Here is a 14,241-nt window from a genome sequence, read left to right as displayed (position 1 = left end):
ATCTCAAAGCCTTTACAGTATAGTCTATTGATGTTTCCCACAACTATCAGGTGCAGCGTATTCATAACTTGGAAGTTCAGTAATGTTACGTCATCACAAGAGTAGCATTTATTTGGGCCACTATACACTTGGGTATAGTGCGAAACAAACTTGCCATTAAGGTTGTAAAAGGGGCAGTCACACTTTTCCTATTACTTTGCAAGATTACACCTAATGATATACATGCTCAACTGAAACTCACTAATATTCCATTGGAAAGAAGAGAGGCAGACTATTCTTCTCTTTAACAAGCCCAGAGCCATAGAAGGGACAATGAAAGTATTGAAGATTTCTGTTCAGGCTTCCTGGAAAGAATTGATAGCGTTACGCAGTTTCCTTGTTGGACGTGGTATAGCTACACACTTTCTCTTATTGTTGTGAGGAAAACCTCCTCTATATGTACTTGCGATCTAGTTAAATTACATGTACTCGCTGACAAGGGAACACTCGCCTTGGCAGTCACTGTTACAAAAATATCGGAGGGATATTTACTAGGATGTTGTTTGGATGATGATAAATTTACTTGTGGAATATTTGCTTCTAATAGCCCACAACATGTTAACCAGGAAATCTAAAACAGAGGATGCTGATAACCATGTGCAGAGGATAGAAGAAATTGAGAGTTGTTGATTAATGGCGAGCAATGTTGGATACGAGGGTCGAGTCATAAGTCATGGCAACTATTTATTTTCTCGCGAACAGGATACAACACGGAAAATCTAAGATATGCATTTGGAAATATATGGCATGTACTTATGCATAGTGCCTGAAGACAACTTCTGACTTCAGGAGATTCTCATAGGAAAGTGACAGAACAAAGGCCATTGGTAAACATTGTTTTATTATGGTATAGACAGCAAATACACAAGGCTACGTACAAAGGACAGGTCTCCACTGGTTACAGACCTTCGAAATAATCACCCAAGGTTTCCACTGTGCGTTGCCAGCGGTGGGGCAGACGCTGAATACCATTCGTTGCATGTGTATCGCTAACGTGCTACACCTCTGTTCGAAATGCTCTTACGATGTCCTCTTTGTTAGCAAACCGTGGTCCACATAATGGCTTCTTGACTTTGGGGATTAGATCATAGTCACATGGGCTCAGATCAGGCGAATAAGGTGAGTGTGGAAGAACCTCCCATCCCCACCGTTGTAAGCGACGCTGAACGATGGCTGCTGTGTGAGCTGTCATGTTATCGTGTAGGATTATGGCGTTGTCCAAAAGATCTGGACGTTTGGTTCGCACTGCATGGCGCAATTGGTACAACAAAAAGGAATTGTAATAAACTACATTGACAGTGTGCCTCACGCACTGGATGATGCACAAGAACACCTTGAACATAGTATGCCAGGATTACCATAACCTTGTTGGCGACTGATTTTTGTCGAACCTTGTGTTTCCATGGTGACCCTGATGACTCCATTCACTTGACTCTCTTCAGTTCAGGTTCATAAACACGTGCCCATGTTTTGACTGCAATAATGCAATTAAACATGGCTTGTCTTTCTTGCTGAAACCTCTCCAGATTGATGCAGCATGTTTCGTAACAAGTCCACTTCTGTACCTCAGTTACGTGACGTGGCACCCACTTTGCACAAAGTTTACGCATCTGTAGGTCCTTGCGTAAAATGCGCCATATTGTTGCCGCTGGTGTTGCTGTTCTTGCAATTCCGCTAGAGTCCAGCGCCTGTCCTCATGTAACACTGATCGATCACCATTATCCGTACATCTTTGTCCATGGACACTGGACGGCCTGGGCGAGGGAAATCAGCAGTTGATACTCTATCCCGTTTGAACGTCTCAAACCCACCTCGCCACTGTTCTATATGGCATGGTGTGCACACCTAATGCTTCCCGCAGCTCTGCATGGCATTGACGGGCATTTCTGCTGCGGAGAACTGCTATTTTAATATACGATCGTTGCTCCTGCTTGTTGACTTCCATTTTGTGATACACTCACTCACACACTGAATTTGGGGGCATGCTTAGACCCACACTGTTGTTTACATACACCATTTAGTGGCATCATACGCAAGTACATACCGTACATTTCCAAATACATATCTTAGATTTTCCGGGTTTTCTCCTGTTCGCGAGAAAAAAATAGTTGCCATGACTTATGACTCGACCTACGTATGTTCGTGAACAAGACGATTAGTGTTTGCATTAAATGTAAAAATAATTATGTTCGGTACACAAGATACCAAAAATGGCATGGACTAAATTAAATATTGCCAAGCAATTGACCAGTTTTGCATAGAAACAGAAGGCAACAGAAAGTATTTCACAACTTGAAAAATAAGTTTCCAAAGATATATTAAGCATTTTTTGGAATGTAGTAGACAGTTTGCACATTTAATCATGATAGTGAAGACGTGTCGGATACAGAATCCAGTAAGGTACTTATTTGTAAAGGGAATGAGTCACTTAAGTCTACAGGTCGTAGTCTTTCAGTTTGGAGCAAATGGTTCCAGGAGTGGAAAAAGGAGTATATGTGGACAAATTGCATAAATATACAAACTCTATATACAAACATCCAAACTTCACATAGAAGACAATAATGAACAGAATTTATAGTTAAGGAGGAATTACAGAATATGGTGAGAATATTTGACCAAGCAGTTAAGTATGTTAGTTTTTTTTTACATTTAAATGGAGTCTTAAAATGTCGCTGTACATCCATTCCATTTTCCTACTTTCTTTTCACATATTGTGAAGCATTATATATGCTGATTTTGACACAAGCAAAACCTGGCTTTTCACTTTCAAGGACATTATTATATGAGACTCTATGAGATTACAAAGTTTACAAATATTGGCACTTTGAAAATGAATCATGAATTTGGAAAGCAGAAGAATATGAAGTTTCTAGTTTTACACAACTGTTGATGTTGTTATTGTAGCCATGGAACCTCCAGTTCTATATGGAGTCAGAACCTCAAGGATGTGACTTTTCAGGAGTAAACATACAGAAGTAAAAATACTTCTTGGGACGTGTAAAAAGCGAGGCATGGTCAATACAAATCGGTCTAGGATTCAAGAGGACGTACATAATTTTTGAAAATATGTACCATGATAGTGTCCTTTTCATATACAGTTATACAAGTTAGCATCAGTGGATTTTTTTCATTTGATGGAATCAATGTCAGCATTCAAAAACCAGTTTTCAAAAACTGCTTCTAATGGGAATTGTATTTATCTGAAAATTCATCCCTCTTGGAACAACTGATTGACTTCAGCTCTTATTTATTTTTTGAGACAGTAATAGGTATATTTTTGCTTCATTTGCAGCTACAGCATTAAGAGCAGCCTAATGAAGGAGAAACTGTCTGATTGACTTGTCTGAGTCACATTTCACCAGTTCAAGTTTGCCAAGGTACAAGAGAATCATTCAATATTCGTTCTATAAAGCAGAGTAATCCTCCAGAGTGCTTTGAAATGCTAAAGCAGTTTGCTTTTGACTTCAGAGAAAAGATTAGTGCAACATACGTGAATATTAGATCATTCGATGTTTGTGGAATAAAAACAATTTTGTTTAGATGATTTCCAGAAATTTGATTAATGCTACTCATAAAACTGATCAGTGAATTCATAGAAAGAATAGAATTCAGAGATTTAATTGTACATATTTCTTTCTCAAGATGTACGAACAGCAAATATTTCTAGCATTATACATGTCATCAGATCATGCTTTGCCTGGCACTGTTTATTCTTTGTTCTGATGACTTCTAAGTGGGGATGTTTCCCTGTGAGTATGCGAACATGGCCAATTTACATCCTAATCTGAAGTTGCCTAACAACTTCATGCTAGGTGATGACCAGTCGGTCTCATTTGAAAGTAATATTTGATCATTTTATCAGATTTAATTTAGATCAGATATTAAAATTCTTTTTAGCATTTTAGGTATGTTTTCATTCTTGCTTAGTCTTTTCAATAACTGTCAAATATTATTTCATGTGAGAGTTTGAGAATTCTAGGTTGATTTGCTGTTGATAAGCTTTAAAATTTTAATTTTGGTCTTTAAAATTTTATAACAGGCCTCATTGCTCATTTTCTTTTTTATTGCTATTTTATCTTTGATTTCAATGTAATGAGGCATAGATTCTTCCACTGACTATTTCAATTACTCTTGCATACTTTTCTAAGCCAGTGGGAAAATTTAAATTTAATCTCAGGCTGATTACATTGATGTTAATTTTAAAACACTTAATTGTCGTAGTCATTATAATCATCCCTGTTGACCCTAGTTTGTTGCTTCTTCATGGGTTTTCATATATATTTAAAAAAAAACTGGATGAATGGCACTTTCATTTATATTCACGTGATTGCTGCTTATGTTATTGCTTATTTCTCTCCTTGCTTCCTTGCTTTGCTTATGCTTCCTTTTATTCTTCATTAATGAGGAAGGAAAACTAAGAATAATTTCTAACAAGGTAAATCTCTATGATGTCACAGAGATGATTTTAAAAGAGCGATGCTATTTCTGAACTCCCTGAAACCATCCTTGCTAAATTTTTTTTTTGCTATTTGCAAAGACACAGATATGTCTTATGGTGACGATGGGACAGGAAAGGGAAGGAAGCGGCCGTGGCCTTAATTAAGGTACAGCCCCAGCATTTGCCTGGTGTGGAAATGGGAAACCACGGAATACCATCTTCAGGGCTGCCGAAGTGGGGTTCGACTCCACTATCTCCTGGATGCGAGCTCACGGCTGCGCGCTCCTAATCGCACGGCCATCTCGCCCGGTGCCTTGCTCATTTTGGCTCACCGTTTGAATCTGGATATTTGTGGATAGCTTGTGATTTTTCAACGGTGTCTAAGTTGAATAGTAATGTGTATCCTTATATCTGCCTGTAAAATAAAATTTTTGTGTGCAAGCTCTTGTTACCGTACGTTTTGAAGTGCCTTTGTATTATTACAATATACCAGGTCTGCGAGCAACTTGGGGATGAAGAACAACTAAACTGCTCTAACACATTATTTGGTTTATGATGGGGCAGTGTACCACTAGATACTTTGGTGAAAGGAATTTTTATTAACATAGCTCTGCCATCCATCAACAAGCATGATACAAGTCACATTTTCATTTACATCTCCAGTACCATTTGAGTTGACAGAAGGAGTCTTGTACTCTTCAGATCAGATGAAACATCAGTCTTCTAAAATGATTCGTCACTCTCTTCCAACAGCTCTAAAATTCTACTGCTGTTCATATTTCCATTCATTCACCCATGCTGCCATTTTGTAAATAAACACAGAGAACATAATTACAATTACAATGAAAAGGAGGCTTCCACCCAATCAATACTTTATTTTATCTTATTTAATCTACAGGACTGGTTTCAACCTTTCTTAGGCCATCCTCAGCTGGTCACACTATCTGATATTAACATACCATGCAATTATAAAACAGTATTAAATCTAACAAGAAATGTCACACGACAATAATACCGTCAAATTTGTTGTTTCTCATGATTAGGGACAGTCGTCAAATTGGAAACCTGAATTTATTTGAATTCACTATCTTCTCATAAATAACATATGTAAAAAAGACATATATAAAAAATTGGATTATTCTTGGACTTGGAAAAGTTTGTTACACTTCTTGGTTCACTCTAAAACTTGGCTCGGAGTTGATAAACGTGTGTGATTACACAGATGAGCGTATATAATGTTCACATATCATTATTCATATGGGACGTTGGAAGCCACTCCTTATTTCTTATGCCATTTAGTTACACACATATAATAAAATGGTATTGTCTAATATTAGCTTAACTATGATTATAAGACAAAATTGGATCTGTTCATGAAATCTTGATAAAATGGACATTGGTGTGAACACTTAGTGATACATATAAAATTAAAACAGATTTCCAATTCAACGATTGTCCCTAATCATGAGAAACAACAAATTTGACGGTGTTACTGTCGTGTGACATTCCTTGTTAGAGTTAGTATTGTTTTATAATTGCATGGTATGTTAATATCAGATTGTGTAACCAGCTGAGGATGGCCTAAGAAAGGTTGAAACCAGTCCTGTATATTAAATAAGATAAAATAAAGTGTTGATTGGGTGGAAGCCTCCTTTTCATTGTAATTGTGTATAATATCAATGAAAATGAAAGTGAAACTATTAGATTACGAGAATATGATTACTCGATGAGGTGTCATGGATATTATGAAAGCATAGGAATTTCTCAGCATTTGCAGCAGTGAAATGTAGTTCTATGTATTTGCGATAGATAGGTCTATGTGCCAGACTGGGGTGTTCACACAAACATCAACAATCTCCAATGGCAGAGATACGTAAAAGTTACTGTGGGCTATACTCACCGTATGAGCTGTACGGGAAAACTCGCTAATGATAACGGTTAGTGCATAGAAAAATGTCTTTATTCACCACAGTATTGTCCTCCTATGATTTAAGAGGTAATTTTAAAACTATAACTGTATAGAACAGGGTGGCTTTGCTGTAAATTATTCATCCAAGAACATTTTGACACCATTCAAATTGTGATAATTTTCAAGGTAACAAGTGGATGTGGAATGATATATTAGGGAATATTTTGAAATTTTCTGAGGATTTGTTTTTACAGGTATAATAGTGTTCTAAGTGTTATATTTTGTGTTTTGACAGATAGAAAAAACTTAAGTTAAATTTCTAAGGATGATCAAAATGCAATAGAGTTTGTGTTGAGGCAGAGGAGCAAAATATCCTTTTTTGTTTGATAAATCTAGTTGCAGTAAACATCTGAATTGACTATTTAGATTAGAACATGGTTTTCTAGATTTAGATTGGTAATTATAATGGTTTGCAAAAGTCTTTCGTTTGTAGATCTGGAACTGTAACCTGTTGCTTAACCATGACAGAAAGACTGCTGGTTTGAGTGGACAAGTTTCATTTCATTGTGAGAGTTTTTATTTTTTTCATGTCTTTCCTCAAAGATATATTACTTTCCGCAATGAAGAAGAGGGGGGAAGTTTATTTATGAAAGATAATTCTCACTTTCCCAAATCCTGGGATCCTGAAAGGGGTTTATGATTAAGAAATGTACAAGCATCTAACAAAGGAAGAATATCAATTCCATATGATAGGTTGGATAATACATCCCGTTTGAAATACCTCAACTTTTTGATGGGTCAGTATGGAAACCTACAATCTGACTTTATTTTGATGGAATGTGATTGTTTCATTGCTTGCTAATTCTAGCCGTTTCTCTTCAGTGGACCACCTTCAGATCTTCCAGCTTGAAATAACATCTTGCTGTATTGGTGGCATCAGGCCATAATAAAATAACATAAGGTGTCTAAAATTCCTTTTTGCTTCCTTTCATGTTATTACAGTGTGACTGGACATGAACACTCTGAGGTCACTCATAAACATGTTTTGATTTTCAGCCTTCATTGGTGGGTTCACCCTATCCCCTTATTCCTGTTTGTAAGGTTTAGTCATTAGGGGCATGCAGCTGTGAGCTTGAGGTAGTAGGTTTGAACCTCCCTGTCGGCAGCCCTGAAGATGGTTTTCCATGGTTTCCCATCTTTACACCAGGCAAATGCTGGAGCTGTACCTTAATTAAGGCAATGGCCACTTATTTCCCACTCCCAGACCTTTCCTATCCCATAGTCATCATAAGACTTATCTGTGTCGGTGTGACGTGAAGCAACTTGAAAAAAAAAATTTTAAAAAAAGGTTGAAGCTGTTGTGGACTCCTCAAGGGGGCGTTCTGTCCTGCCACTTAGAACAAGTTTAATTTGCATCCCAGTATACACATTAATCTGCATAAATTTAAATAGTAACGCAACAGTGTGGAGTAATGTATGTGACATGTCGCTGATCAGTTATCTGCTTGTGCAAAGTGACGTTCTACGCACGTCACATTGGGCTTCCATCTTATTCATTCACTCTTGTCCGGGGAACTCCTGGTTTGGACAGTGGATCATTGACCTCTGTTTTGCCCTCTCTTTGTCCTGGTCTTGATCCATGAAGTGGTGATTGAGCTTACATATCTCACATAAATATTATAGTACATCAAAAATTTCTTCTCCACATCTTATATCTTTTACGTATGAAACATCTTGAGGTAGAAAATCAGTATTAGTAATAATAATACACGTTATTTTCAATGTACCACTTCAGCTAAGGAGTTAGAATGAATCAGGTGCAGGCTACATGACGACTGACTCGAGGTCAGGGGAAAGCTTAGGCTGTGGATAGGCAAGATAGGAGTAGCCAATGAGAGAGCTTTATTTGAACGGCCACGTGACCCATTGACGTACACATCGTCCACTCCTGATGTAGTGACAATCTAATACAACTGATTTTAACCTCATGATTTACAATCGTAAGTTCTAGAAATAAATCTGAAAATTGTAACAAAATATATTGCAATATGGACTTCTCTTCTTTCATTTAATTTATCAATGCATATTAATGATTTTTCATACTCTTTTGGTGTTTTAAAATTCCTCCCGCTTATCATGAAGGCCGACTAATTAAATCCACCCACTCTGAATGGTTAACGTTATTAAAAGTTCAAATAATTGATTTTGGTAGTCTACTCACTCTCCAAGCAACTTCAAATTGACACATTTTGATTGAGGATACAGCTGAGGTAGATGATTCATTTGTAGTCTCACCCTCTATGATGGAATGGAAACCTTGTGGTGGTGGTGAAACAGGATAAATTATACAGGAGGAGGAGAGCCTACATGAAGTGCGACGGTTTCGATTCATGTCATATGTTATTTCCATTATTACGTACGCTATTCATGTTGAACTACAATTGGAATAATTGACCTTGGACTTCAAATAAGGTAGCTTTCTAATTGTTAGCTTGGAGTGAACATAGAAAACCTCACTTCTCGCAGTATTCAAATCTCTGAAGGATACAATTCTTCAGTTCCATTTTGGTCCTTGAGCTATTATGCTCAGCTGTTAAGATCAGAGCAAAAAATGCATCATTTCACAAAGAGTATACACCAGCAAACTCTTGGGTGCGAGATCATACCGGACTGTCTTGTAATGAGTGGAGAGAGGCTATAAAGATGACTGCTAATGTTTCTGCGGTGCGCTCGGTGCCAGGCAGATCCCTGGACAACAACCTCTGTCGGCATTGCCACGGAGAGAAAGAAACTCTTGATCATGTCCTGGGATTCTGCACACACGGGGAGCTCCTTAGAAACACGCGGCACCACCAGATCAGATCCTTCATTGCCGCAGAACTGAGAAAGAAGGGATTCAGTGTACATGAGGAGGTACACGGACTGGCCATAAATGGTAGTTCGCAAAGAATTGACATCATAGCCTTTAAAGAAAACAGCTCTCAAGGATTCATATTAGATCCGACGGTCAGGTTCGAGCACCATAGCGGTCAGCCAGAAGAGGTTAATCTAGAAAAGATTAACAAATACAAACCAACTATCCCTTACTACAAATCCAAATACCACCTTCAGGAAATTGAAATAATAGGGATAATGGTCAGAGCACGCGGTACCATACCTCGTCACTTCGTCGCCACATGGAAGCGCTTCCAACTCCCAATGAAGCTCATCCCGGAAATCGCGACCCTCGTCCTCCGAGCCTCCATCAAGATCATAAGGCACCACCTCTACAGCTAATTTTGAATGTTCTTTTATTAATACATATGTACATAAAATTGATATGTTTTACCTTGTTCTTAGCGGCAGCCTGTAAATACAGGAGGTCTTTCCAAAATAAATGGAAATTATATATCTGATATTGAATTACGTGGTAAATATATTAATGGACAGCTCATTGTGATATTTCTTCAAACATATGTCTCGAGAGTTGATGAATCTCTCTCCAAGGTTAGGGCCTAAATTTGTTAATCTGTACTTTTATATATTAAAACATATATGTCTATACATAATTAGGCTTCAGTTATGCAAGGCCTGTTTCACATCCTCCCAGTGTGAAGCAATGAAACGGGGACTTCATTGTCTTCAGAATGTCTTTCAAGTCACTTCCAGTATTAGAGACGGAAGGACAAATAGCACTACTCCAGAGAGATGCTTGCCTGACACGTATCTGCCCAGTCTCGAGAAACGTGCCAAGAAGTCTCGCGTCCTCTGTAAAATGTTTCTTTGTCATAAGGGTGGAGTAATAATTTAAACTTAGTTTAGATATTTCTTTCATGATATGGTCAAAAACAAAGAATTTTAAATCTTCCTCGTACTTGGCAGGGAGAAATAATCTGCATTCAATGCTTCTTTCTATATATGGATGACTTCATGATTTTCTAATCTTCTTTTACAGATGGGAATAGTAGTAAGCAATAACAGAATCTTTATTATGGTAAGTTTTAGATGCAGTTTTTACTACAAATTAATCCAATTCAGGGACTTAAGTTTCAACTTTATTCAAAGTCATCCTCGGCCTTCTGCAGAGTGAAGGTTTGACGACAACACGAGGTACTGACAGGAGAATCGGATAGCGGAAGTGATAAAAACTACATCCAAAGTTTACTGTAATGAGTAAATACCACATCATCTCTGCTACAACTATTAAATGTCCTTAATGCTCGACGAATCTTCACTTGACATCATAATACATACAACACTTATCACTTTCCTTCTTTCAGACCGAAGAGATTAGTGTCGCTTAACAGTTGCTGAGGGTGAAATTGGGAACATCTTAAAAAGTTCCTTATCCTACCCTCACACTTCCTAATTAGGTGACTGAAGTCCCTGTCATGTTGCTTCGTGGTTGCTGAATGTGAAATATGCCTAAGTTAAAATTATAGCTGCTGAGTGATTTCCTACTAGATATTTTATATGTTTATACTCTAGTCCTCCTCTGGGAAATATATCTTGCTTTCCAGTGTTTAATTTGTTTAGCTCTTACTTTTGAATGTTTTTAGCATTAGTCTCCATATATTGTATGATGCACATTTACCTTCTCGAGCAGTATATGTAGTGAAGTTGCTCTTTGACAGTATACATACTCTCCTCGCTACATCATTTCCATTTTATTACATGGGTTGCTGCTGTTAAACAAGGCTGAAAAACTTCACCATATCTACAGTATGTTGTTATTGTGGATGCACGATTGGTTGGCGACATTATTGGCTTTTCATTGTGACAGTTAAGAATGAAATTTTAATTAAGGGATGTTTTTCAAAATGAGAAGTAGCAACATTATGGTTCAGGTTTTGCATAAAACTGCTAATCCTGTGGTTTATGATCATTAGATTTTAACGTTGTGTAAACTGATCAACTTGTTGACTTCGAGTTACTGTCGTAATAATTATTCAGATTTTTCATGCACTGTTGACCAAAACGTTTGAACTATACAGCAAGTGTTGATCATTTATTGCCTTAAATGTAGTCTGAATCTTTTCTTAATCTTTCATATTTCTTCTCGCATCATTTTTCTCGGTATTGTTATGCGGATGATAAGATGTAATTCTGACCTTTCTTATTTGCCGACCATTTGTTATTTTGTGAAGTTTGGGTAAAATACTTCAAAAACTTAACTCCCACAAAGTACAATATTTAATTCCTTTAATGAAACTCTCTTATTAAAATAAGGTACATGTCTGTCTCAGAACTTTTAGGAATTTGGCAATAAGACATTAATGTTCAGAATACTTTATATTGAGAAAGTGCAGTTTATGCTCAGTGTTTGATCCTGAAAACTTCAGTAGAAGAGATGATGTTCGATCTAATAGGTTTTCTTTCCAGTTGGTAGTGCCAATTTTTTTTTTTTTTTTTGCTAGAGAGAGAGAGAGAGAGAGAGAGAGAGGTCAGTGTGGAAAGAGGCAATAACAGAAATAGGAGATGATGACAAATATGGAAACACAATAGGAAAAGGACCATCTCCACATCTTCATACACTGCAGTCTTCAAATAGATAGGCTCTCTCCTTCTCAACTCCAGTTCTTGTACATCCATCACTTCTCACCACCAGACAAGTTCATTCCTGCTTCAAGCTTCATGAGGAGGGCGCAGCAACACTCATTGAGGGGTCATCCTGATTTATCTTCAGTTTTTATGTGGAATAACTATAGGATAAGAAGACCAGATAAGTGAACGAAAAGGAAAGAAACAGAAGACAAATGATAAAAGAATAGGAACACAGGACAAACACAAAAGGAGAAAAGGATCCCACTGGGATGATATGAGTATAGGAAAGGAACACACATAATAGGACGGACACAATGATAGGTCAGTGCGGGAGGACAATCTCCACATCTTCAGTTAGATTGGCTCTCTCCTCGTCAGTCCCAGTTCTCAGCCCCCAACAAGCTCATTTCTGCTTCTCAGCTTCATCAGGAAGCTGGGTATCAACACTTTTTTGAGGGCCCACCTTAACGGATCTTCACCTCCTCGGGGGCAGAGATGAGATGGATGTACAAGAACTGAGACTGATGTGGAGAGAACCAATCTGTTTGAAGATGTGAAGATTTCCCCCCCTCTCCTGCCATTGTTTGTCCTATTATATCTCTCTCTCTCTCATGGAGAACACTTCTTTGAAATTCATACCGGTACTATATTCTTTCAGTTTGTCCATTTCATATAAACATTTGTAATTTGGGTGAGAGGAGGATAAATGGCCATACATCAATTGAAAGAATTCACTTTTGAATATAGAGATAAATATCTATATCGAGGATTGTCTATAGTGAGGATGCTTTCATTCTCACTGGCTTCTTTCATTAATGCAGTGAATAAGAACATGGCTGTTCTTTAATCACTATTGCTCTCTGTTATTGAGAAAAGGCACCAGCTTTGCTTATGCTTTAATTAGGTATTGCAAGCTGTGATTTTTTTTGGTGTATTTCCGTTGTTATTACTGAATGACTCAGGATAAATGTTTTGATTTCATTATATTTTTGTTGCCTGGTGTATATGTTAAAGAATTAATTTGATATCTTTGCAAATGCACTGGACACTTGTCATATAGTTTTTTAACCTATTTGCACTGGACATTACTGGAATGTGTGGGATATTTATGGTAGTTCAGTGTAATTGATTTAGTACAAGTGACAAATTTTGCATATCTTTTCTGTCGACATATTTCTGCTTGTAAATGGCAGCAATGTTCATAGCTTTTCATATTTTTATAGTTCTATACTGTGCAGTAACATAAAATTTTGATGTAGTTCTTCTCTTATAACTTTATCAATATTTTCCATGCATCTTGCTCATCATTTCATTGTATCACTGTATTTTTAATTTAAAAAGTAGACTGATTTTTGGTGCAGATGTTGTTCTGTCAAGTAAATGATCTACTTAATTCAGTTTTTGAAGAAAGAGAGTACTGTTAGTTGTTTACTTTCCAGTTATGAACATCGTTGCTCTAACTTCAATTATTTGACTGTCAGACATGTAACAGATGTTTCCATTCTTGTCCTTCCTTCCCCTGTTTTACCTAACCTGTTTGGCACATGGCTTGCACTGATAAATACTTGAATTAAAAAATCAATCAGGCAAGCGACTAGCCCAAGCTTTTGGTGCTTCCTATCACATTTACATCCACAAACAACCTTCAGCAGTAGCATCATCATCAACAACTACAACAATAGCAGCACCAACAACTGCAGCAGCAGCAGCTGCAATATCGACAGCTACAGTGGCAGCAAGAACATCGGCCGTGTCAAGTTTCCTACCTCAGAAGCGTTAGGCAGGTTACGGAGAGGTAAGGGGCGAAGCTTCACGCCCTACCTGCCTGACTGATAACTGACGCATTTAAACATTTATACAGCATCCTGTTGATCGTGACTGTTTTGTTACTTGTCCAAATGTTTGCTTTTTAGTTTTATTTTATGTGGTGATTTTTTTAACTCTGTTTTAAAACTAAAAAAAATATAGCTTCATTCTTAAACACACAAATGTTGTTTTTTCTGAATCTGGACTAAATTCTGAGAATGATCTGAAATATCAGTTTGTTCCTTCGCTAGTGAAGGAGGACTATGGTTCCATATCATTCGAACTTAAAATCGCGTTAAGAAAAAGAAACAAACTTTTAATGAGATCTGTTAACCAGCCTGGTATTGGACATTTCATATTAAATTTACTTGTTCCTGCATGAATTTATGTGTAAATCTCAAAGAAATAACTCAATATCCAGTTTGGCCTTTCCTAATTTTCTCCTGGAAAAGTTAAAAGCATGTATGTTATTACTATTGCTTTGGCAGACATTATAGTTAATAACTCATTATTAGTAGCTTTTTAC

General features: G+C 37.2%; 1 protein-coding gene across 1 annotated transcript in view; it reads left to right on the top strand.

The window, feature by feature from the left end:
• Positions 1 to 14,241, top strand: part of RhoGAP19D (Rho GTPase activating protein at 19D) — a 528,281-nt gene that overhangs the window by 469,319 nt on the left and 44,721 nt on the right. The window contains exons 30-32 of the mRNA XM_068226072.1: positions 3,332 to 3,345; positions 11,943 to 12,091; positions 13,496 to 13,704. Coding sequence (XP_068082173.1) covers positions 3,332 to 3,345; positions 11,943 to 12,091; positions 13,496 to 13,704 — 372 coding nt within the window. The remainder of the gene's footprint in view (positions 1 to 3,331; positions 3,346 to 11,942; positions 12,092 to 13,495; positions 13,705 to 14,241) is intronic.

The sequence above is a fragment of the Anabrus simplex genome, chromosome 2 (genome assembly GCF_040414725.1).
Source record: "Anabrus simplex isolate iqAnaSimp1 chromosome 2, ASM4041472v1, whole genome shotgun sequence".
In the NCBI taxonomy this organism is placed as follows: domain Eukaryota; kingdom Metazoa; phylum Arthropoda; class Insecta; order Orthoptera; family Tettigoniidae; genus Anabrus; species Anabrus simplex.
The sequence above is the reverse complement of the archived record's forward strand: the minus strand, read 5'-3'. Positions and strand labels throughout refer to the sequence as shown.